Raw genomic sequence first — 24,779 nt, forward strand, 5'->3', positions numbered from 1 at the left:
TTTCCAGTTTTTTAAGGAATCTCCACACTGTTCTCCATAGTGGCTGTACTAGTTTGCATTCCCACCAACAGTGTAAGAGGGTTCCCTTTTCTCCACACCCTCTCCAGCATTTATTGCTTGTAGACTTTTGGATCGCAGCCATTCTGACTGGCGTGAAATGGTACCTGATTGTGGTTTTGATTTGCATTTCTCTGATAATGAGTGATGTTGAGCATCTTTTCATGTGTTTGTTAGCCATCTGTATGTCTTCTTTGGAGAAATGTCTATTTAGTTCTTTGGCCCATTTTTTGATTGGGTGGTTTATTTTTCTGGAATTGAGCTGTAGGAGTTGCTTGTATATTTTTCAGATTAGTTGTCAGTTGCTTCATTTGCTATTATTTTCTCCCATTCTGAAGGCTGTCTTTTCACCTTGCTTATAGTTTCCTTTGTTGTGCAGAAGCTTTTAAATTTAATTAGGTCCCATTTGTTTATTTTTGCTTTTATTTCCAATATTCTGGGAGGTGGGTCATAGAGGATCCTGCTGTGATGTATGTTGGAGAGTGTTTTGCCTATGTTCTCCTCTAAGAGTTTTATAGTTTCTGGTCTTACGTTTAGATCTTTAATCCATTTGGAGTTTAGTTTTGTGTATGGTGTTAGAAAGTGTTCTAGTTTCATTCTTTTACAAGTGGTTGACCAATTTTCCCAGCACCACTTGTTAAAGAGATTGTCTTTAATCCATCGTATATTCTTGCCTCCTTTGTCAAAGATAAGGTGTCCATCTCTGGGCTTTCTATTTTGTTCCATTGATCTATATTTCTGTCTTTGTGCCAGTACCATACTGTCTTGATGACTGTGGCTTTGTAGTAGAGCCTGAAGTCAGGCAGGTTGATTCCTCCAGTTCCATTCTTCTTTCTCAAGATAGCTTTGGCTATTCGAGGCTTTTTGTATTTCCATACAAATTGTGAAATTATTTGTTCTAGCTCTGTGAAGAATACTGTTGGTAGCTTGATAGGGATTGCATTGAATCTGTAAATTGCTTTGGGTAGTATACTCATTTTCACTATATTGATTCTTCCAATCCATGAACATGGTATATTTCTCCATTAGTGTCCTCTTTGATTTCTTTCACCAGTGTTTTATAGTTTTCTATATATAGGTCTTTAGTTTCTTTAGGTAGATATATTCCTAAGTATTTTATTCTTTTTGTTGCAATGGTGAATGGAATTGTTTCCTTAATTTCTCTATTTTCTCATTATTAGTGTATAGGAATGCAAGGGATTTCTGTGTGTTGATTTTATATGCTGCAACTTTACTATATTCATTGATTAGTTCTAATAATTTTATGGTGGAGTCTTTAGGGTTTTCTATGTAGAGGATCATGTCATTTGCAAACAGTGAGAGTTTTACTTCTTCTTTTCCAATTTAGATTCCTTTTATTTCTTTTTCTGCTCTGATTGCTGTGGCCAAAACTTCCAAAACTATTTTGAATAGTAATGGTGAAACTGGGCACCCTTGTCTTGTTCCTGACTTTAGAGGAAAGGCTTTCAATTTTTCACCATTGAGGATAATGTTTGCTGTGGGTTTGTCATATATGGTTTTTATTATGTTGAGATATGTTCCTTCTATTCCTGCTTTCTGGAGAGTTTTTATCATAAATGGATGTTGAATTTTGTCAAAGGCTTTCTCTGCATCTATTGAGATAATCATATGGTTTTTATTTTTCAACTTGTTAATGTGGTGTGTTACATTGATTGATTTGCGGATATTGAAGAATCTTTGCATCCCTGGGATAAAGTCCACTTGGTCATGGTGTATGATCTTTTTAATGTGTTGTTGGATTCTGATTGCTAGAATTTTGTTAAGGATTTTTGCATCTGTGTTCATCAGTGGTATTGGCCTGTAGTTTTCTTTTTTTGTGGCATCTTTGTCAGGTTTTGGTATTAGGGTGATGGTGGCCTCATAGAATGAGTTTGGAAGTTTACCTTCCTCTGCAATTTTCTGGAAGAGTTTGAGTAGGACAGGTGTCAGCTCTTCTCTAAATTTTTGGTAGAATTCAGCTGTGAAGCCATCAAAAAGCCTGGGCTTTTGTTTGCTGGAATATTTCTGATTACAGTTTCAATTTCCAAGCTTGTGATAGGTCTGTTAAGATTTCCTATTTCTTCCTGGTCCAGTTTTGGAAAGTTGTACTTTTCTAAGAATTTGTCCATTTATTTCTTCCATGTTGTCCATTTTATTGGCATATAATTGCTGATAGTAGTCTCTTATGATCCTTTGTATTTCTGTGTTGTCTGTTGTGATCTCTCCATTTTCATTTCTAATTTTATTGATTTGATTTTTCTCCCTTTATTTCTTGATGAGTCTGGCTAATGGTTTGTCAATTTTATTTATCCTTTCAAAGAACCAGCTTTTGGCTTTGTTGATTTTTGCTATGGTCTCTTTTGTTTCTTTTGCATTTATTTCTGCCCTAATTTTTAAGATTTCTTTCCTTCAGCTATCCCTGGGGTTCTTTATTTCTTCCTTTTCTAGTTGCTTTAGGTGTAGAGTTAGGTTATTTATTTGACTTTTTTCTTGTTTCTTGAGGTATGCCTGTATTGCTATGAACTTTCCCCTTAGGACGGCTTTTACAGTGTCCCACAGGTTTTGCGTTGTTGTGTTTTCATTTTCATTCATTTCTATGCAATTTTTTCTTTTTTGATTTCTTCTGTGATTTGTTGGTTATTCAGCAGTGTGTTGTTCAGCCTCCATATGTTGGAATTTTTAATAGTTTTTCTCCTGTAATTGACATCTAATCTTACTGCATTGTGGTCAGAAAAGATGCTTGGAATGATTTCAATTTTTTTGAATTTACCAAGGCTAGATTTATGGCCCAGGATGTGATGTATCCTGGAAAAGATTCCGTGTGCGCTTGAGAAAAAGGTGAAATTCATTGTTTTGGGATGAAATGTCTTATAGATATCAATTAGGTCTAACTGGTCTATTGTATTGTTTAAAGTTTGTGTTTCCTTGTTAATTTTCTGTTTAGTTGATCTAGCCATAGGTGTGAGTGGGGTATTAAAGTCTCCCACTATTATTGTGTTATTGTTAATTTCTCCTTTCATATTTGTTAGCATATGTCTTACATATTGCGGTGCTCCTATGTTGGGTCATATATATTTATAATTGTTGTATCTTCTTCTTGGATTGATCCTTTGATAATTATGTAGTGACCGTCTTTGTCTCTTTTCACAGCCTTTGTTTTAAAGTCTATTTTATCTGATATGAGTATTGCTACTCCTGCTTTCTTTTGGTCCCTATTTGCATGGAAAATCTTTTTCCAGCCCTTCACTTTCAGTCTGTATGTGTCCCCTGTTTTGAGGTGGGTCTCTTGTAGACAACATATGCAGGGGTCTTGTTTTTGTGATGAAAACTATTTAAACAACTTTTTGGTTATTATATAGTCAGCATAAGATTAGCAAATGTCCCTTTGATAATGTGTGGTACTATATATAATACAATATGGAAAAGAACAGGGATTCTTATACAGTGAGTTCTAGAAACAAGTAGATTCTTCAGTTTAGCAGATGGATAGAAGTGAATTATTTAGTGAAGCATATATTCTCAAGGAATTTGGTACAATAAAAGTGTCTAGTTCCTTGAAAAATTTTTTGGAGAATATTTTCAGTCTGGTCTTATTGAAAAATGCTTCATAGCAACACACATTTTCTTTTATATACATATGCTGGAGATACAGATATTTAAGAATAGAAAAATGAAAAGTTATGAAAATATTTAATAACTTTATGACAGCTATAATATTTTATGATCATCTTAGCTCCTGCCGGGGTCCAGCCCCGGTGGATCCAGGGAATTCGAAGCGGGGACGGCGTCGGCGAGGATCAGGAAACATCTGCTTAATTAAACTTTAATTAAGGATATAAAGAGTAATAGAATAAGGATAGCTCAGTGAGGAAATTCAGTGGAGAAAAGAGGCTGAATAATTCAGCCAGGAGGTGAGAGAAAGAATGACATGGGGAGACCAACTTTCGGTGAACAAGGCCCGCACTTTATTTTCCAAAGTAGTTTTTATACCTTAAGTTATGCATAGAGGATAATGGGGAAGGGGGTAGAGTCATGCAGTAAGCCAGGCTTTCTTCCTGCAAACTTATCATATGCAAAAGTTTAGATGATTTGCATCATCTTATGGCCCGGAGGCCTGTTAACATTTTAAGACCCTTTCTTCAGAAAACTTATTGTCTCTAAAGGTGATAAGTCAAGCGCCACCCTCCAAAAGCATTAGATAAAGTTGCATTCCTATACAGCAAAGGTGTGGTGGGCTACAACAAGAAAAAGAAATAATTCAAGGGTCCCAGGTTACAAACGTTAAAGCTACTATTTACACCAATTATAGTAATCAATACACTGCCAGGGACACAGCAGGTAAGGGATATGGAGACTTAGCAGCAAACATTGGCCCAACAAGTGAAACACCCTTCACCAATACAATTTCTAATCAATCTTTTAACTGCTCAAAGGAATCTGTATTTAGACAGTTTAGAACGTGCCTCTCATAGTTGGGAGGCTCTGAGCAATCACATGTGGCCGGAAAAACCTATTCAGGCAGGCTAGAGGATTTCCAAAGGAGTTTGTAGGTTGAAACACTGTCACACCTAGGAATTATTAACTGGAGCTGTAAGCTAACTTTTTTCAGAGAGAGGTAGTGGGGGACAGCCCTCCTTAAAGTCTGAGGTGTAGGTGAAAGCACAAAGCAGAAAGTAGGCAGACTCTGGTTTTGGGGGTAGATGCTTGAGAATTTCCAGGGAGACTCCTGAGGCTTGATCCCGCCTTTGCGTATGCCAAGCATCCTTCCTCATGACCTTTGCCATGGGCGGAGCTCGCTCCCCTCTATTATCTAACTGTCGGAGAAGGCAATGGCACCCCACTCCAGTACTCTTGCTTGGAGAATCCCATGGATGGAGGAGCCTGTTAGGTTGCAGTCCATGGGGTTGCTAAGAGTCGGACACGACTGAGCGACTTCACTTTCGCTTTTCACTTTCATGCATTGGAGAAGGAAATGGCAACCCACTCCGGTGTTCTTGCCTGGAGAATCCCGGGGACGGAAGAGCCTGTTGGGCTGCCGTCTATGGGGCCGCACAGAGTCGGACACAACTGAAGTGACTTAGTATAGCATTATCTAACTGTAACTTGCAGTTAACAGAAATTAAAAAGTTTGTTCCAAGGTAGTTTTACAAGCTAAATAAAATTGGCTTACCCTAGGTTAAAGTGAGAAGATCACATTTCTTTCTGGTGAATTGTTTTCCCCTTGCATGTAGTTTTCTCCGTCTTCTTGTTATAACCCTTTTATACAGAAACACCATTAATATAGACTTTTCGTGTTGCCTTCCACTCTTCTGGGCTTGCCACTGTCACATTTCATTTTATATTGAAATTTGCTTCTATTTCTTAGTGATTTGGGACCCCACATGCCTACTGGTTAATATGATAAACTAATATTGTCTAACATTCTAATAGTAGTAATTTAGAGTTCGGGAGCCAACCATAAATGATGTTCTTTTGAGTCCGTGAGCACCTTTCCCCTGACCATCCTCACTGCCTTTTCCCCATCTCACCTCAACATCTTCAGACTGATTCATTCATAATTTTAACAGTGAGAATCTACATCAAGTAAAAGGGAAATAGAATAGTAAATTTGTTGGGTGAAATATTTTGGGGCAGAAAAGGCTTTTGCTCTGACAGTTATTGTCTGTAATCCCTACCAAGTCCTATCCTGTGACATTGTGTCATCCTAAAGAACTCTGTCTCATTTGTTTTCCTTTGTAGTGAACCATTCATAATATTTTCTGGTGGACTGTCCTATGACAAAGCTTGCAGAAGACCAAGTTTAACTATCATGCATGGAAAAGCAATTACAGTGCTTGAAATGGATCATCCTATTGTTGAATTTCTAACTTTATGTGAAACACCCTATCCAAATGGTAAGTAACTAAAATGAAGTGATGTTGAAAATAATTTTTGAAATGATAAGTTCCTAACAAAATTAAGCTTAAATATTTTTAGTTTTGGCAGCTGACATCTACTGTGATACAACACTGTGAGCTACAGGTGCTGGAGCAGGCTCTGCAACTGTACCTACTTGACAGACTGGAAGTAAGACAAATGTAGTGCAACAGTGCTGGAGTTTCAGGTTCTAATATCAGGTAAGTGCTTTAAACTTTGATAAGGATGGTGGAAGCTGAGCTGGGAGGGTCCGATCGGGGTCCGGGGTGAAATCACTTGGAGAAACTGAGGTCTCCTAATAGCCTCTCCTGGACCAGCTCCACCCATCCCATTCCTGTGCCAATCAAAGTTAAAGCACTTACCTGATATCAGTGATCTGTAACTCTGGCGGTGCTGCATCTGTTTCACATCTGACTTTGCTTCAGATGGAACTGCAGCACCTGTGATTACTCTGGGATTGCTGATGTGTGGTTAGTGATTTATTCCAATTTTGAGAAAAATTAGTCTTTGAGAGGAGAGGTGCTTAGGTATTTTTATCATCCCAAATATAAAGACTTTTTATAAACATAAAATCTAGTCTAAACTTACATGCAAACTGTATAATGGAATCTAATGATGAAAATATATCTTAATGAAATCTAAAAATTGAGATGGATGAAATGCAAAAGGGAAATGAGTTTATGATTAAAAAAAATGTATATATATATACACACACACATATATATTACTATATTTTCAGGAGGGAAAATATAGATGTAGAGGAAGAACATTGTACTTGGAGACAGAATATTTGAGTTTATGAATTATCTCTGTCACTTACTAGCCATGTGACCTTGGACAAATCACTTCATATTTATCATTTGTAGAAAAAAATATAATATTGACTCCACATGATTATTAGAAGGCCAGAGGGACTCGTCTTGTATAAAGAGTTTTATTATAAATGTATTAATTTGTTTTAAATTACTGAGTTTCATGTTTAAAACCTAGAATAAAGTGATATGAAATAAAAACCAATGTGGCACTTTATTCCGAGTTGCCAGTGGCAGACAAATTACCTGTGTTGTTAATTAACCACAAATATTTATTGGATGCTTCTATGGCCTCAGTATAACAAGAACTTGGTGAGGAAATGGATGAAGTATGAAACCGATCTCTGATATCAAATTGCAGATCATCTGGCCACAAAAGGAAGATAATTATGACTTAAGCTTAAAACATATTACACCTTAATTAAGTGCAGAGTTATGAGTCAGAGTTTAAATAATGTGCTAATTTATAGTTTAGTCAGGTACTTGATGACTGAAATATTGCATGAAATATTCATGCAAAGCTTATAGAAAATGTAGGATCTAGGTAGGGCTTGAAGAATGACTTGGGCCTTGAAAATGATATTGAATAAAGGTTTTAGAAATTGTGAATTTGCTAGAGTGGGATCAATTCAGAGAAAAGATTGAAAGCCTTTTGTAGATATTTGGAAATAAGGAACTAGAGGAATTTGGAGGAAATATCAAGTGAAAGAAAGCAATGTTTTAGTGTGTGGGTTTGAAGAGAGAGACTTCAAACTTTGGATTTGAAATCTAAAACTTTGGATTCCAACTGGGGAGGCTTTGTGATAGTATGCATTAAAATGATCAAGCTATGACATCTTGATCTGCTGCTTATAAGTGGAAAATGAAAACCCATTGAATTTGGTCAACAGTTGGATTAGGGAGTGATATGAGTCAAAGATAACATTTTAGGAATAGTGGTTTTATAAGCAGTAATAACAGTTCTTGGGAGTAGAAAAAGATAAATTTGAGTCAGTACAGTTGTTTAGAGCATAAAAAAGAGAGGGAGGAGGTCTTTATTATGATGATTCAAAAATAAATAGTATAGATGCTCTTTGAAGTTATGAGAATGAATGATAAATGAACAAAGAAAGAAAGAACAGAGGACCAAAAACTTAGGTTAGGAAAATGCCTTCTTCAATAAAGAAGGTGTGCATGCCAGCAATAGAAACTGAAAATATATGGTTTTCAAAGAACAAACACTATATGTATATATATATATATTTCTGCACATCAGTAGAGATGTTAGGACACTTTCTAGTAATGTTAAATTATAAATGTACTGTAACCAAGTCTAATTACTGCCAAACCATGTATATTACTTTGCTTTTCAGAGAAATGGTAATGAGGATGGAACTTTTTATGTATTAGGAGCTAGGAGAAATTTCACTGGACTCAGTAAAATATAAGTGTATTTTATTAACTATTTCTGATTAAAGCAATAGTACATGAAAATGCCAGAAAAGAACCCTACAGTATGCCACAGTATATAATGAAAACTTTCTCATTGCCCTTTCAGAGGCAACCACTGTTACTAAGTTTCTTATGTGTTCTCCCACAAATAATGTATGCATATGCTTATTTATGTATATATACATTATCTCTTTTGTAAGATGACAGCATACTCTGTTCTCACACTCTTCACTTAACAGTATATAGTATTTTAATTATGATTCCATATTAGCAAATATGGAACTATAATCTTCTGTATAGCCACATAGTGATACATGTTAAGGATATATTAAACAAAATATATTAACAGTTTTTAATATTGCTGAATCATTTGTGACATCTGACAATTCAACCTATTTCTCAAAGTACAGAAATGCCTAATCCTCTTACCTCACAGGGCTTTGCCCAGAGTAATTAACCAATAATACTCAGAATTTTTCTATTTCACATCTATATTTAATTGTATCTGGTCTTCTGCAAATGTCATAAATAATGCATTTCTCTTCAGAGAAGTAGTAATTATGATAAAACTTTTCAACTTTCTTGTTGGGAGCTAGGGTTAAAAGGCTGAGCCTGTTCAAAAGCAACCAATCTAATGAAGAAAGTAATACAGTTGGCATCTAGTGAGTACCTACTATAAGCCAGGCTTTGCATTAAACATCTTTGAAAGTGAAAGTGTTAGTCTCTCAGTTGTGTCTGACTCTCTGCAACCCCATGGCTGTAGCCCACTATGCCCCTCTGTCCGTGGAATTCTCCAGGCACGAGTACTAGAGTGGGTTGCCATTTCCTTCTCCAGGGGATCTTCCCGACCAGGAACCGAAACTGGTCTCCTGCATTGCAGGTAGATTCTTTACCATCTGAGCCACCACGGAAGCTCATTAAATATATAAAGATGCATATTAAATATCTTTATATACATCTAATCTTTATAAGTCTAAGGTAGTTATTATTTTGCCATTTCAATGTATAAAGAAATTGAAAATCAAAAAAGTTGACTAATTTGTCTCTGGTCAAACTGTTAAATAGACACAAATTGAAGCTAACACTGACTCAAGGGAAATCTTTTTATTCAGTGGTTACCACACATAGTACACCAAGTACTTCTACAAAGGTGAAATTTTTGCTACCAGTTTTTATTATTTGAAAATAAACCATAATCTACAACAGGTGTACTACTATAAAAATAATAATTTATTTATGACTTTTACTCATTCATACCAGTGTCTCACCTATTTTATTTTTGTAGCCATTGCTTCCCAACCAGTGAATTTCCTAGAGAGGGTTGAGAAGACAAAGAGGAAACTAGTGGTATTCTTTAAGCTGATAAACAAAACCCCAAGCCCCAAGAGTATTGAAATAATGTTGCAAACTTAAAAAAACTCTAAAGGTGAAGGGGGAAATGCCTCAGTTTGAAAAAAGTTTGAGTAGTAAATAATATAAGAACTGTATACTTTTGTATAAATTTTCACCCAAACAAAGGCAGACTCCTAAGTTTGGGTTTTTTTGTGTGATTTTTTTTTCCTAGTTTTTCTCTCATAGCCTGTGGCTTAAAAAATAAATACAAACAGGTTCTATAGCTTCTCAGGACTAGAAGGGCTATGAAGATCATATATTTTACTTTACTGTTCAAGACTTGAGTCCTCTTGAATCCAGAATTCCTGCCAAGTGCTTGTTGAGTTTAGGAATAACTCTTAAACTAGCCAAAGGGAGAAAGGGAGGGTTGAATTTTAAGAACTTGAAAATCCTAGGCTATCCTCAGATTCTGTTATTTTGAAATATACTTGGCCACATAGTATGTGGTCTTTAAGCACTGTTAAATCACATTGAATTGAAAGTAATCTTTTTAGTATAAGGAGTGTTGCTCTCATAGGGAGGTGAGTATGTATCATATGTTAGAGAAGCAAAACTATTTCTTTAGCATATCTCTCTGTAGGCATGAAATCAGATCTGGAATGGAAGGTTGTGGAAGGCTAAGATAAATGTGAAATGGAGGTGACAGACTCACTCTCTTCAAATAATCTACTACTATCATGATTATTGAGATATATTTAACTTTATGTTCTGCAGCTTCTCATTTTTTCCTTGCTCTCTATAATGGTCTTAAATATTGTTTGAGAAACACAACATATATTTTTTTTAATATGCTCTTTATTATTTCTTACTTTGGCTTATATTTTGGTCTTCTCAAATCATTTAAAATAACATTTGTACAGGAGATAAAGGAAACACAAGTGTGGTGATTTTATAAACATTTTATAAAATGTTAAACATGAAAACTTTTCCATTTTTTTCTACTTGTAGAATTTCAAGAACCTTATGCTGTTGCAGTACTCCTGGAGAAAGATCTCATTGTAGTTGATCTGACTCAAAGCAAGTAAGTTGTCCATGAACAGATTAACACTAACTAAACTCTATTTATTGAAATTGAAATGTAGGAGGACATTATAGGTAATTTGGCATTAGAATTCTTTAGGTGGTAAATATTCTTTATGTGGAATATTGTTTTTTTAGAATTACATAAATATAATTTGGTTCAATAATGAAAACTAAACCAGGAGAGTTTAGGGGACACTGAAAATTTTGCAAGATATTTTAAAGGCAGTCTCTAATGTTTAGAAAGAGGCATTTGGGGACTCAGGACACATAAAATGGATCTCATTTCTGCCATTTCCCTAAGCAAAAACAATTGTTATAAAATCTTGCAGAAGTACTGTCTGGCCATCTGCTGACCCTTTCAAAGGAAAATTCATGTGATAAAAGTATTATTGGACTACTGTGGCAGACAATATAGATGATCAGGATCTGGAAGGAAGAGAAGATAGATACCTTTTTATACTTTCTTTCTTTCATTATGTTGTGGGCAATGGAAACAAATATAAAGTATCGCTGTTAGAGTGGCACTCCCCACTACTTTACATGGACAGTAAAAGTAGACCTGACTTTGATAAACCCTGTCTTCCTGGTACATATTGTCATTATCAATGATGATAGGCATGAAGCTCATTTTCTCTCATCCTATGTTCTAGATACTCTGATCATTTTTTAGTTCCTTACATTTACAGAGCTTTTGTACATTCTCCCTCTTCTGCATGGAATAATTTTCTATTCCTTTTTCTCCTTATTAACATCTGTAAGAATCTCAACTCAGATATCATTTCCTCATGTAAAGAAAATCTTTTGTTATCTATATAATTTGGTCAAATATCCTATTAAAGGGCTGTCTTAGACCCATGTTCCTGTCCTTCATAGCTTTGACACAATGAAAATTTTCACTTGTTATTATTTTAAAGATTGTTTCCCTACTAGACTATAGGCCTCGTGAAAAACAAGCTTTGTCTCCACATGAAGTAGGTCCTTAATAAATTGTTGTTGAATGATGTACAATCTGAGTTTTACTTTCAATGTAGTTTGTAAGTGTAAGAGCCAAAGTTCTTTTTTGTGATCATTTGCATCATATAATATTTCAATATTTTGAAAGGGAATAGAATCGGTCCATAATATCACCGTAATTGCATTCTGCCTAGCTACTTTATTTGTCAACATAAAACTGAGTAAATTTTGTGTCCAAGTATGGCTTTATGCCTCTTTCTCTTAAGTTCTAATATAGGTTTTATTAAAATACACTTTTCTAACCTCACTTGTCTATACTTTAATACTCACATTCTTTAGTATATATTTACTGTTTTTAAGACTTTTTATTGTGGTAAAATATAACATAAAATTACTATTTTTATACATTGATTCTTATGCTTTCAGCATACTTACTTTATGTAAGTATGTGAACTGACATTTTGTTTGCATGTTCTTATCTAATATTTTGCCTTCTTCAGCACTCGGTTTTAAAATCTATGCGACTTTCCCATTTTGTTGTCTAATACAAGAAGTTTAATGTGTCAAAAATTGAACATGTTCTCTTTCCCTCCAAATAGTTATCCTTTAGCCATGTTTAATGTTAAGTTGTAGCTTTGTCCTCCTTTCCAAATAAATTTATTCCTTCCTTCTTTTCCATTTAATCCTCTACATGAAAGCAAGCACTAGAACTTAACATTTTTTTCCTCTTCTTGGTTTCTTGGATTTACATTTCTACAACAATTTACACTTCACATGTAAATTTTATCACATATTTCAGCTATTCTTTCTTAAATAGCTAAAGAAAGCTATGGCCATATGACAAAGTTATTTTCCCCAAGCATTTTCATGATATTGTTCACTTTCTCAGGAGTCTATCATTGTAACCTCTTGCTGTTATCAAATCCCAGGTTGTAGATCTGATCTTTAAGATGATCTACTTATTTTACTTCTAATTCTTCAACATCAAAAATATTGATAATTTCTACTCTAAAACAGGGAATCTCAGATCAGTTTAACCTACTTGCCATTTATTAAACTTAACCTCTTTTGTACATGATTTTCCATATACTACTACTATTAACTGGGAAACCATTAAAATTGAAGGGAAGAGAGAACCCCTGTCAACATACACATAGACACACATACCATACTCCTCTGAAGTTTGAACCAAGTTTCTGATTAAGTTTCTTTAATATAGGGAAAATTATTTTTAATAGTCCTCCCCCCATCCCAAAGCACATTGTATCAGAAGTAACAGTCACACAGGCTGAGAACAGATGCAGCATATATAAACTCAATTCCATCTACCACAGTGCCTGGTATATTCAGTACAAAAGAAATACACAATATATTGTGGCTCTAAGAGTTCTTAATTTGGTTCCATACTGATATCCCTTTTTAAAATGGTAATTGGCTTGAGGATATAAAACTTACTACACCCATATGTCTGCATGCCCACTTTGCTTTCTGATTTACATAGGAAATGACCTTAAACATGTATAATCACACATGTACCTACATAGTACACACATCTTTCAATTACTCCCTATAAAAGTACAAAATGAAAATACCTACCTATGTATTATGTGCCTTGGAAAGCATGTAAAATTTACTGATATTTTAATACTGTTATAAACATATAGATAAAACTATACATAAATAAAGTACCTAGTTGATACATTTTAATAAACTAAGTCAACTTTCTGCATCTTTTCAATTTAATATAATTTAGCTTATGTATATTAGAAAGTAATATTGCTGTGGAATTTTGGAATTACAAGAAAGAAAATGAGTTTATTCAAGTAAAATTCTACCAGTATTAATAGTACATTTTATAGATATATTTTTTTAAAGAGAATTCTTGTTCAGGTGATAATTGTTTATACTGCTTAAAAAATTATGTGAAATGTATAATCAATATTTAGAAGGTTTTAGGATTTGTTTATAAAAGTTATTTCATTTTTATATCAAATTTTATATTACAAAATGATACTAATATATTATCTTTGTCTATTAGCTTTCCAATCTTTGAAAATCCATATCCCATGGACATTCATGAATCACCAGTTACGTGCACAGCGTACTTTGCTGACTGCCCACCAGATTTGATTCTAGTGCTCTACTCTACAGGAGTCAAGCATAAAAAACAAGGATACAGTAATAAGGTAAAAGCAACAATTAGAAAAATATTTTCCTGTATTCATATCCATATCATATGATCATACTTTTTATTTTTTTTTTCCTATGGAACGTCAGAAAATGACTTGAACTCAATTTTTTTCAAGTCATAAGCTTGTACACTAAAAAAGACAATTTCTGAAAGCCAAATTATCTAAATGCTACATAGCTTTAAGTCTACAATAATATAAATTTTTTATATATTAAGTATATAATTATATACTAAGATATAATTACCTATCATGTATATTTAGTATGTGTGTACTGAGTCACTTCAGTCTTGTCCAACTCTTTGTAACCTATGGACTGTAGCCTGCCAGGCGCCTCTGTCTATGGGGATTCCCCAGGCAAGAATACTGGAGTGGGTTGCCATTCCCTTCTCCAGGGGATCTTCCTGACCCAGGGATCAAACCCGTGTCTCATGCAGCTCCTGGCTTGCAGGCGAATTCTTTACCACTGAGCTACCAGGGAAGCCTATACTAAGTGAATGTTTAAACTAACATATGTTTGAGTAATAGGATGTTACTTTAGATTATTTTAGGTGAAAGACTATAGTTTTAAGAAATTCAAGTCAAATCTCTCTAGTTATTATTAATCAGTGGTTACTAAGACATAATTATCAAAAGTCATTTGTTAAATAACTTCCTAGAATTCCATTTTGTTATATTTAACTACAGGTTTGCAATGCCTACAATTTTAATAGACTCCCCATTATAATTTTGTTATTTGCAGAGGACTGTTCAGATGGACAACTCCAGGGGACACAGTTTACATACTGCTTTGTATTAAATGGCACCACAACAGTTTGGGAGTACATAGACTATATGGAAAATGTAGCAACACTGTATTTGTATGGTTAAAAATGCTTCTTTGCATTTTTAGATGAATGGTAATATTTATTAAAATCTATGTTTTTAAAGGATATTAAGTTATGCACTTGGAATTATTCAATGAAAGAATTAAAAGATAGCTACAAATTTCATTCTTCATTACTTAACAGCTATTTTAAGTGAAACTTTTACTCTTCTTTTAAAATATTTTTATTTTGAATTTCCAAGTCATTTAAATTAAAAAAATTAAAGCTTATGATTTCTTCCTGTGTAATCTATTTAGGAGTGGCCAATCAGTGGAGGAGCTTGGAACCTTGGCACACAAACATATCCAGAAATCATTATTACTGGGTAAGTGGTTGTGATTTATGAGTTTATCAATTTATCATCAAAAATATTTCATTGAATATTCACACTTTTCCATAATTGTGCTCTAGTAATGCTGACAGTTTAAATAAAAATATAAGACACAGCTTCTGTCCAAAGATTATAACCTTTATAGAAGAGTCAAACCATTGAAAAACATAGATATACAACAATAAATAAGTATAGATTATAAGACTAGAGGAAGGTCAAAGATAGAAAAATCATGAAAAATTAGTGAAGAATTTCTATAGAATTCATAGACTTATTAGCCTTGGAAAGGTCCTTATCAGTATCTCTTGACTCCTTCCAAATCTAGGAATCACTGCTCTGTATCCCCATTAGGTGGTTATTCAAAACTTATAGCACCAGAAATCTTATTACTTCCGATAGCAGTCTACTTCATGCTCTAATATTAGGAATAAAAATAGAAACATAGCAACACACAAGATAAGATTTAAAAGATAATAAGGGACTCTGTGGATAGAGAATAGATTTAATTTTCCCTATTCTTCCCACTAAGTACAACTAAACCCCTTGGATATTATGTGTTTAAAAACATAATATGATTGAAAAAGATGAAGAGAAGTCACACTGGCTAGGCCCCAAAGACCCAAGGAATGACATGGAGGTGAGTTTCCTGGCTTTTGTTTTTGTCTCATATATCCAAGAATTGGAACTGAAAATGCTTGCAACCTGGAACTTCCAGTGGGCACAAACCTGAAAGGCCCAACAAAAGCTAGTTCTCTCTAGCTAAAAGATGAGGAAAGGGGCGGCCTATCAAGACAGAAGATTTTTAGAAAATAATCTTTTTACTGCAGCTAACCACCACAGGAAAAAACTGTGGCCCCACCCCAACCCATTTTATCTAAGATTGAATAGGGAGCCTGGACTTCCACCTTCATCAGGCCACAACAGTGTACCTCAACTTACCCCAGTTCAGTCTCTGAGACTGAGCATAAGTCTGAGTAGGGAGCTGGGACTTTTAACTCTGCTGAGTGGTAATGAAACTCATCACCTGTGGTGACAGAGATCATATGGGGAGACAGAAGCCCCAGCACTGCCCAGCAGTAATGAGGAGCCATATACCCTCCTCTTTTTGTGTCAGTGGAAGTCCACTGGGAAAGGAGAAAAGAACAGGGCTGAAACAGTTCATAAGAAAATAATGATGAAAACTTCTCAAATTTGGGAAGAGACATGAACCGAGAGATTGCAGTAGGTGGGTGAGTCACAAGAAGTCTACAAGATACATGATAGTCAAAATACTGAAAACTAAATTACAAGGGGAAAAAATCATTAAAACAGCAAAAGAGAAATGACACTTTTACCAACAGGGCAAAATTAATTTGAATGAAGGCAGATTTCCCACTAGAAAACATGGAGACCAGAGGAAACCTGCATCTTTCAAGTGCAGAAAGAAAAGAACTGGAAACTTAGAGTCTTATACCCAGCAAAAATATCTTCTAGAAATTAGAAATTGATACATTCTAAGATGAAGGAAACTAAGAATTTGTCTGTATCAGACCTATCAAAAAGAATCCCAAAAGGAAGTTCTCTAAACAGAAAGCAAATGATAAATGAAGGAACCTTGGATTATGAGGAAGGAAGCCCACAGTAAGTAAAAATCTGGGCAAATACAATAGGCTTTCTTGCTTTTGAGTTTTTAAAATTATATTTGATGATTGAAGAAAATATTATGGTTACATTGTTTGATGTGGTTCTGCATATGTACAGAGGATATATTTAAGGCAATTATAAATGGGCAAGGGTAAATTGGTATAAAGAAAGATAAAAGTTTTTATGTGCTAAGTTGCTTCCGTCATGTCCACCTGTGTGTGACCCTATGGACTGTAGCCTGCCAGGCTCCTCTGTTCATGGGATTCTCCAGGCATGAATACTGGAGTAGGTTGCCATGCCTTCCTCCAGGGGATCTTCCCAACCCAGGGATCGAACCTACATCTCTTACATCTCCTGCCTTCACAGGCAGGTTCTTTACCAGTAGCACCCCTACCTACCTTAAAATGGTAGTATGATAACATCAGTAGACTATGATAAGTTAAATGAATATACAGTGCAGTACCTAATGCAACCCTGTTTTTTTTTTTTTTAAACTGGGCTAATAGATATACTCAAAACATTACTGACTCATAAAAATTGATGTACTAAAATAATTCAAATAGCCCATAGGAAAGAAGGTGAAAAAACAGTGACAATAAAAGAGGAAAAAACAAAAGAAAAAAATATTGAACTTTTAAGGCTTAAATGTAAATGGTCTAAATACATTAGTTCAAATGCATTGATTGGCAGAGTGGATTAAAAAATATAGCCAAACTGTATGCCATTAACAATACACTCACTTCAAATATAATAATATCACCAGGTTAAGAGAAAAAGGACAGAAAAATACTTCATAAAAGAGTCAGTGGAGAGTGACATCAGCAAGAAGTCAAAATAAGTAACCCCAGACCTTGTTCTCCCACAGACATACAGATTTAACAACAATATATGGTCTAAAACCCTTTATGAAAACTCTAGAAAGCAGTTAGAAAATCATAGTACCCCAGGGGAGCTCAAAGCCAGGAACAGCCACTCTGAAATGGGTGAGAATAATCATTGTATTTTAGCTGTGTCAGCTCCCCCCACAAATTGGCACAGCTCATGTTCAAGGAGGAATCTTAATGAATAAGAAGGGTTGTGGAATAGCCTGTGTATCCAGTGTTCCTGCTTTTCAAGGGACTTCCAAAGAGACTATTTTTTATCTCCCCTCAGTCAGAATACTGATGGAATCTGGATGCCTGGGTATCCACAGAAAACAAGAGAGAGCTCAGTGGCTTGTTGAAATGCCAAGAAACTTGCAGTACTACAGACATAATAGATGGAGCAAGAGAGTGCAAGCTCCTGAAAAAGAAACCAGCAAACCTCTATAGTTTTGTATAGAAATTATACACACAATCCCAGAGAAGATGCATCCCTACTGAAGTTTTGAGAGACCCCAAAGAGCTTGGTGAAGGTCTTCCCCTGTATAAAGCCAGTTGATAACAAGTGGCTGTATTTTCAAATGCTAAATTCACAACATAAAATAACAAGGCACATAAAAAAATAGGCAAACACAGCCCAATCAAAGGAACAAAAAACATGTCTAGAAACTGACCCTAAAGAATTTGATATCTGTGATTACATGACAATTCAAAATAACTGTCTCAAAGAAACTCAATGCATGACCAGAGAACACAGGCAGACATCTAAACAAAATAATGAAAATGATGCATGAGTGAAATTAAAATATTAACAGAGAGAGAGAAACTATTAAAAGAACCAGAAATAAAGTTTTAAGTGAAAGAATATAATGACTGAATTGAAGATTTTACTGAAGGGGATCAATAGCAGATTTAATCAGAAGAAAGAACCAGCAAACTTGAAGACAAACAATAAGAAATACTGAGTGAGAGGGATAAAGTTAAAAGAATGGGACAGAGGAATTATTTGAAAAACCGTTGGCTAAAAACTTCTCAAATCTGAGGAAGTAAATGGACTTCCATATTCATTGGATATGTATCAGAATACTCTAGTGAGGATGAACGCAAGGTGGACAACACTGAGACATTATAAACAAATTGACAAAGACAGTCTTAAAAGCAGCAACAGAAAAGCTACTCATTATGTGTACAAAAACTTACATGAGATTATCATTGGATTTCTCAGCAGACATATATAGGCTAGAAGGGAGTAGGATGATATATTTAAAGTGCATTAAGAATAAAAGAAAAAACAGCCATGAACACTGTATCTGGGAAACTGTACTTCAAAAATGAAGGAGAAATAAAGGCCTTCCAAGATAAACAGAGGGCTTCCCTGATAGCTTAGTTGGTAAAGAATCTACCTGCAATGCAGGAGACCCTGGTTCAATTCCTGGGTCAGGAAGCTACCTTGGAGAAGGGAAAGGCTACCCACTCCAGTATTCTGGCCTGGAGAATTCCATGGACTGTATAGTCTATGGGGTCACAAAGAGTCAGACACGACTGAGCAACTTTCACTTTCACTAAGATAAACAAGAACTGAAACCATTTATTAGCAGTACACTTGCTTCACAAGGATTGCTAAAGGGAGTCCTTTGAGTTGAATGAACGTTAGACAACAAAATGAAAGCATATGAAAATATAAAGCTCTCTGGTAAAAGTAAATACATAGACAAAAACAGAATCCTGTAACACTGTAGTGGTGGTGAATCACTTTAAATTCAGGTGCTTTTTCTTTGTTTATTGAGATGATAATGGTTTTCCTTTTTCAATCTGACAGTATAAAGAAATATATATGGTGATTGATTTTTAAGAATGTTTAACTGGCATCGCATTTCTGGGATAAACCACACTTAGTTTTATGATATATTATCCTTATGCTTTTTAAATTAGATTTGCTAATATTTTGTTGACAGGTTTTTTTTTTTTTTCTTACATCTATGCTCAAGGGGTATTGGTCTGTCATTTTAATTTCTTGCCATACTTCTCCCTGGCTTTGGTGTCAGGATACACCTGACCTCATGAAATGCATTGGGAAGTATTCTGTACTCTGTGGCTCAGTGGTAAAGAATCCACATGCAATGCAGGAGACCTGAATGTGATCCGTGGGTCTAGAAGATTCCCTGGAGAAGGGATAGGCTATCCACACCAGTATTCTTGCTTGGAGAATCCCATGGACAGAGGCAGGCTACAGTCCATGGGGTCACTAATAGTAATTCAAGTTTTTATACAGTTTGAACAATTATGATTTTTAATTGACCATACTTAATGCTAATTTATTTCTTATCTAGGCATGCAGATGGATCAATCAAGTTTTGGGATGCATCTGCAAGTAAGTTTTTCCTTCTATTATAGAAAAAAACTTGGTTAGTATTTACTCATAGCCATTTACCACTTTTTAGTTTGGACAGTTAACTTTTTAGATACATATTTAGCATACACATATGGTTGTGTTACCAAAATGCATTTCCTGTAATACTAAATCAGTTTAAAGTATTATTTCCACTTTACTTTTTTTCTATGATATAGGAAAGAACTGAAATCACTCTTTATTAGCAACCTATTATATTTATAAGAGGTAAGGTACACTGAAAAAATGTACCTAATTATTCATATGTCCGAGTAACTCTGCCCAAGGAATTTCCTTCACTTCTTCACGCTGTGGTCTTGGAAAAGTGCTTTCATCCTACTAGTCTTTTTTTTTCCTTTGCTGCTTGTCTACCAAGTGCCTGAGAATCAAAGGAAATAATTTGATAAATGTAAATTTTCTTTTGAAATCTTGAGAATTACATAATTTAAGGATAGAAAGTAATCTGCTCAACGTTGAAGGACGTGCAAAAATATTTAAGACTTGACTATACCCATAACATACCCTTCAGAACATTTATAGGGCAAACAATATGGTAAGAACTCTAAATGTAGTACAACCCAAGTTCTGTTTGATATTGGAAATGGGAGATTTATTTGAACCAGGTAGATTCAGGAAGGTATTTTAATGGGGTAACATTTAGTGTGAATTTTGGAAGATAAGATTTTGATAGGACTAGGAGGAGAGAATAAGTGAGTAATGTCTCTTAACTTTGTGAGATGAGTAATCATCAAGATGGAGGTAACTCTTTGGAAATAAGAATACAGGAGAGTTTTGGAGGTTTGGGTTTTGTTGGAACACCAGGAAATTCAAGTAAAAATGTCCATCAGTTAGGAAGAACAGTCAAAAATGGTATGTAATGAAGAAGCAGCATTAAAGTGATACCTTAAGCTATAGAAGTAAACTGAGAAAGACTGTGATAAACAGAAAAGCAGAGGGAAGAAAGTTGAATATTAATGACAGTCTTAGTCTGCAAGCTAGAGTCCTTTAGCAGTGGAACAAAACAATCAGCAAAGGAAAATTATTGAAAGATTTAAAACCATGAATTCTGAGGCCTCTTTCTGACCTCACAATAAAGAACAGTTTCAAGGAGAAATTCCAAAGGATGACCGATTTTTTATTTTGATGAACCTTTTCATGTAAATCTGAGTTTGTTCCATGAACACAATTAATTGCACAGTGATATCTTTGCTCATTTCATACCACCTCAAAGTTACTCCTTATCTTTTAAAATGTGAGAAGACAATTTAACACTCTAATGACTTAAGTGCATGCCACCCTGAACGCATACATGATAATATTTTAGGAAGTTAATTTCTAAATAAAGTATTTTTATTACACTCAGAACATATGTTGCAAAAGTTTGCAACATGTTTAATATTTTTACTGTAATCCATTATAACAGCATATCTTCAAACCAGTGGATGTTATTGGAGAAATATCAGTTAGTTTGCCAATTTTGTGGGATAGGGTCCAGTACAGGAAATGAAGTTATATTTAATTTGAATAGATATGTATACTGTTGACCCTTGAACAACATGGGAGTCAGTCAGATTGGTTATACCAACCCTCTACACAGTCAACCCTCTACCCATAACTTACAGCTGGGGCATAATTTATAGTTGGCTCTCACATACAGTGTTCCTCTGTATCTGTGATTCAGTCATCCTCAGATTGTGTAGTACTGTACTATTTACTACTGAAAATAATATGAGAATAACTGGACCCATGCATTTCAAACCTGTATTGTTCAAAGATCAGCTGTATTCATCTTCAGTTGCTGAGTAAGCAAGCAGAGATAAGAAAGCCTTCCTCAGTGATCAGTGCAAAGAAATAGAGGAAAATGATAGAATGGGAAAGACTAGAGATCTCTTCAAGAAAATTAGAGATACCAAGGGAACATTCCATGCAAAGATGGGCACAATTAATGACAAAAATGATATGGACCTAACAAAAGCAGAAGGTATTAAGAAGAGGTGGCAAGAATACACAGAAGAACTATACAAAAAAGATCTTCATGACCCAGACAACCATGATGATGTGATCTAGTTCACTCACCTAGAACCAGACATTCTGGAGTGAGAAGTCAAGTCGGCTTTATGAAGCATCACTACGAATAAAGCAGATGGAGATAATGGAATTCCAATTGAGCTATTTCAAACCCTAAAGATGATGCTGTGAAAATGCTGCACTCAATATGCCAGCAAATTTAGAAAACTCAGCAGTGGCCACAGGACTGGAAAAGGTCAGTTTTCATTCCAATCCTAAAGAAAGGCAATGCCAAAGAATGTTCAAACTATGGCACAATTGCACTCATTTTACACACTAGCAAAGTAATACTCAAAATTCTCCAAGTCAGGCTTCAACACTAAGTGAACCGTGAACTCCCAGATGTTCAAGCTGGATTTAAAAAAGGCAGAGGAACCAGAGATCAAATTGCCAACATCTGTTGGAGCATAGAAAAAGCACGAGAACTGCAGAGAAACATCTACTTCTGTCTTATTGACTACGCTGAAGCCTTTGACTGTGTGGATCACAACAAACTGTGGGAAACTCTTCAAGAGATGGGGATACCAGATCATCTTACCTGCCTCCTGAGAAATCTGTATGCAGGTCAAGAAGCATCAGTTAGAACTGGATATGCAACAACAGACTGGTTCCAAATTGGGAAAGCAGTACAAAGGCTGTATATTGTCACCATGCTTATTTAACTTATATACAGAGTGCATCACACAAAATGCCGGGTTGGATGAAGCATAAGCTGGAATAAAGATTGTGAGCGAAATATCAATAACCTCAGATATACAGATGATACCACCCTTATGAGAGAAAATGAAGCGAAACTAAGTGAAAGAGGAAAGTGATGATGAAAGTGAAAGAGAAAAGTGAAAAAACTAGCTTAAAACTCAACATTCAAAAAACCGGTCCCATCGCTTCATGGCAAATAGATGGGGAAACAATGGAAACAGTGACAGACTTTATTTTCTTGGGCTCCAAGTCACTGCAGATGGTGACTACAGCCATGAAATTAAAAGACACTTGCTCCTTGGAAGAAAAGCTATGACAAAACTAGATAGTATATTAAACAGCAGAGACATTGCTGACAAAGGTCCGTCTAGTCAAAGCTATGGTTTTTCTAGTAGTTATATGTGGATGTGAGAGTGGAACTATAAAAAGTATGAATGCCAAAGAATTGATGCTTTTGAACTGTGGTGTTGGAGAAGACTCTTGAGAGTCCCTTGGACAGCAAGGAGATCAATCAATCCTAAAGGAAATCAATCCTTAATATTCACTGGAAGGACTGATACTGAAGCTCCAATACTTTGGCCACCTGATTCTAAGAGCTGACTCATTAGAAAAGACCCTGTTGCTGGGAAAGATTGAAGGCAGGAGAAGAAGGAGACAACAGAGAGACGAGATGGTTGGATGGCATGCCGACTCAATGGACATGAGTTTGAGCCAGCTCCAGGAGATGGTAAGGGACAGGGAGGCCTGCTGTGGGGTCGCAAAGAGTTGGACATGACTGACTGACTGAACACAGCAAATTACCACAAGTTAGCAGTTTAAAACAATACCCATAAATTGCTTCACGGTTTCTGTGTCATGAATCTGGGTCAGGTTATTTGGGTTCTTTGCTCACGTCTAAGAGACTACAGTTGAGGTGTTGGCTAGTCTGCAGCTCAGAGTTCTCTTCTAAGCTCATGTAATTGTTGGCAGAATTCATTTTCTTGCAGCTTTAAAACTCATGTGATTTGTTTCTTCAAAGGAATGTGTCTCTAACTTCAGTCCCTCTTTTAAAGGGCTCACCAGATTCTGTTGGGGCTACTAAGGATAATCTCTGTTGGTTAACTCAAAGTCAAATAATTATGTCTGTAGTATTCTTTATTATTTCCATGTCATATCAAGCTAACAGAAAAATCACAAAAATGTACTATGAAGTGTTATATAGCCTTCAGCAAGATTACCCAAATTTCAGTGTATACATGTGTTCCCTTCACCCACCCTTCTACCATATGCATGCTCTCAATCTAGCACTTGCTCGCACCCTTTCTCTTTTGCCTCCATTTTCTTACACACATACACACACAAACATATACATGTACATAGCTTTTTGTAACCATTTGAGAGCAAGCTACAAATATGATGTTCTTCTTAACAGTACATGCTCCCCTAAATACTTCAGTGTGTATTTCTTACAAACAAGGGCACTGTTTTATGAAATGAAATTATAGTTATCAAAATCAGGAGTTTAATATTAATATAATACTATTATCTAACTTCCAGATCTTACTCAGTTTAGCCAATTGTTCCAATAATATCTCATTTAGTAAAAGAAAATTGCAAAACTAATTATATAAAGTTTAAAAATAAAATAAAATTTAAAAAAATAATTAAAAAAATAAATAAAAGGAATCTAAAAGACTAAAAAAAAAAAAGAAAATCTCAGATTATTTGTTGGATTTTAGTAGTCTAGAGTTTTCTTTAGTCTGGCATGGTTACTAAGTATTTCATGATTGGCATTTTTAGTTCAGGCCAGTTCTTTTGTATAATCTCTTTCATTTTGAATCTGACTAATGTTTCTCATGATTGTTTCAGATTGTGCACTTTTGGCAGGAACTCCCAGATTTTTAGAAATTTTCTCAAGAATCCTTTTTAAGATCAGAGATCTTAATATTGTGGATCTATCATCCAGTTCTAAAATGGAGATATATTCCTCCAAATAAATATTCCTGAAAACAATTCACAGACCAGACTTTTTAGAAATTATAACTGACTGTTTCCTAACACAGAGCCACTCAGAAATGAGCTTTCTAAAATAATCTAGATCATTCTCAATATTGCTAACTGGTAAATTACAAGTATTTCACATCTGAAGGAATGTCTAAAAATTTGTTGAGAGGAATAAACTCTTGAGTAG

General features: G+C 35.0%; 2 protein-coding genes across 10 annotated transcripts in view; one reads left to right on the top strand and one right to left on the bottom strand.

The window, feature by feature from the left end:
- STXBP5L (syntaxin binding protein 5L) overlaps window positions 1-24,779 on the top strand; it is a 327,745-nt gene that overhangs the window by 178,288 nt on the left and 124,678 nt on the right. For all 9 annotated transcript variants that reach the window (XM_059885478.1, XM_059885476.1, XM_059885483.1 and 6 more), the window contains 5 exons: window positions 5,797-5,951; window positions 10,557-10,629; window positions 13,624-13,771; window positions 14,898-14,965; window positions 19,785-19,825. In XM_059885478.1, coding sequence (XP_059741461.1) covers window positions 5,797-5,951; window positions 10,557-10,629; window positions 13,624-13,771; window positions 14,898-14,965; window positions 19,785-19,825 — 485 coding nt within the window. The remainder of the gene's footprint in view (window positions 1-5,796; window positions 5,952-10,556; window positions 10,630-13,623; window positions 13,772-14,897; window positions 14,966-19,784; window positions 19,826-24,779) is intronic.
- The window catches only part of POLQ (DNA polymerase theta), a 250,619-nt gene continuing 239,556 nt past the window's right edge, over window positions 13,717-24,779 (bottom strand). The window contains exon 30 of the mRNA XM_059887918.1: window positions 13,717-20,222. Within this exon, the coding sequence (XP_059743901.1) occupies window positions 20,175-20,222 (48 nt within the window). The 3' untranslated portion in view covers window positions 13,717-20,174. The remainder of the gene's footprint in view (window positions 20,223-24,779) is intronic.

The sequence above is a fragment of the Bos taurus genome, chromosome 1 (genome assembly GCF_002263795.3).
Source record: "Bos taurus isolate L1 Dominette 01449 registration number 42190680 breed Hereford chromosome 1, ARS-UCD2.0, whole genome shotgun sequence".
NCBI lineage: Eukaryota > Metazoa > Chordata > Mammalia > Artiodactyla > Bovidae > Bos > Bos taurus.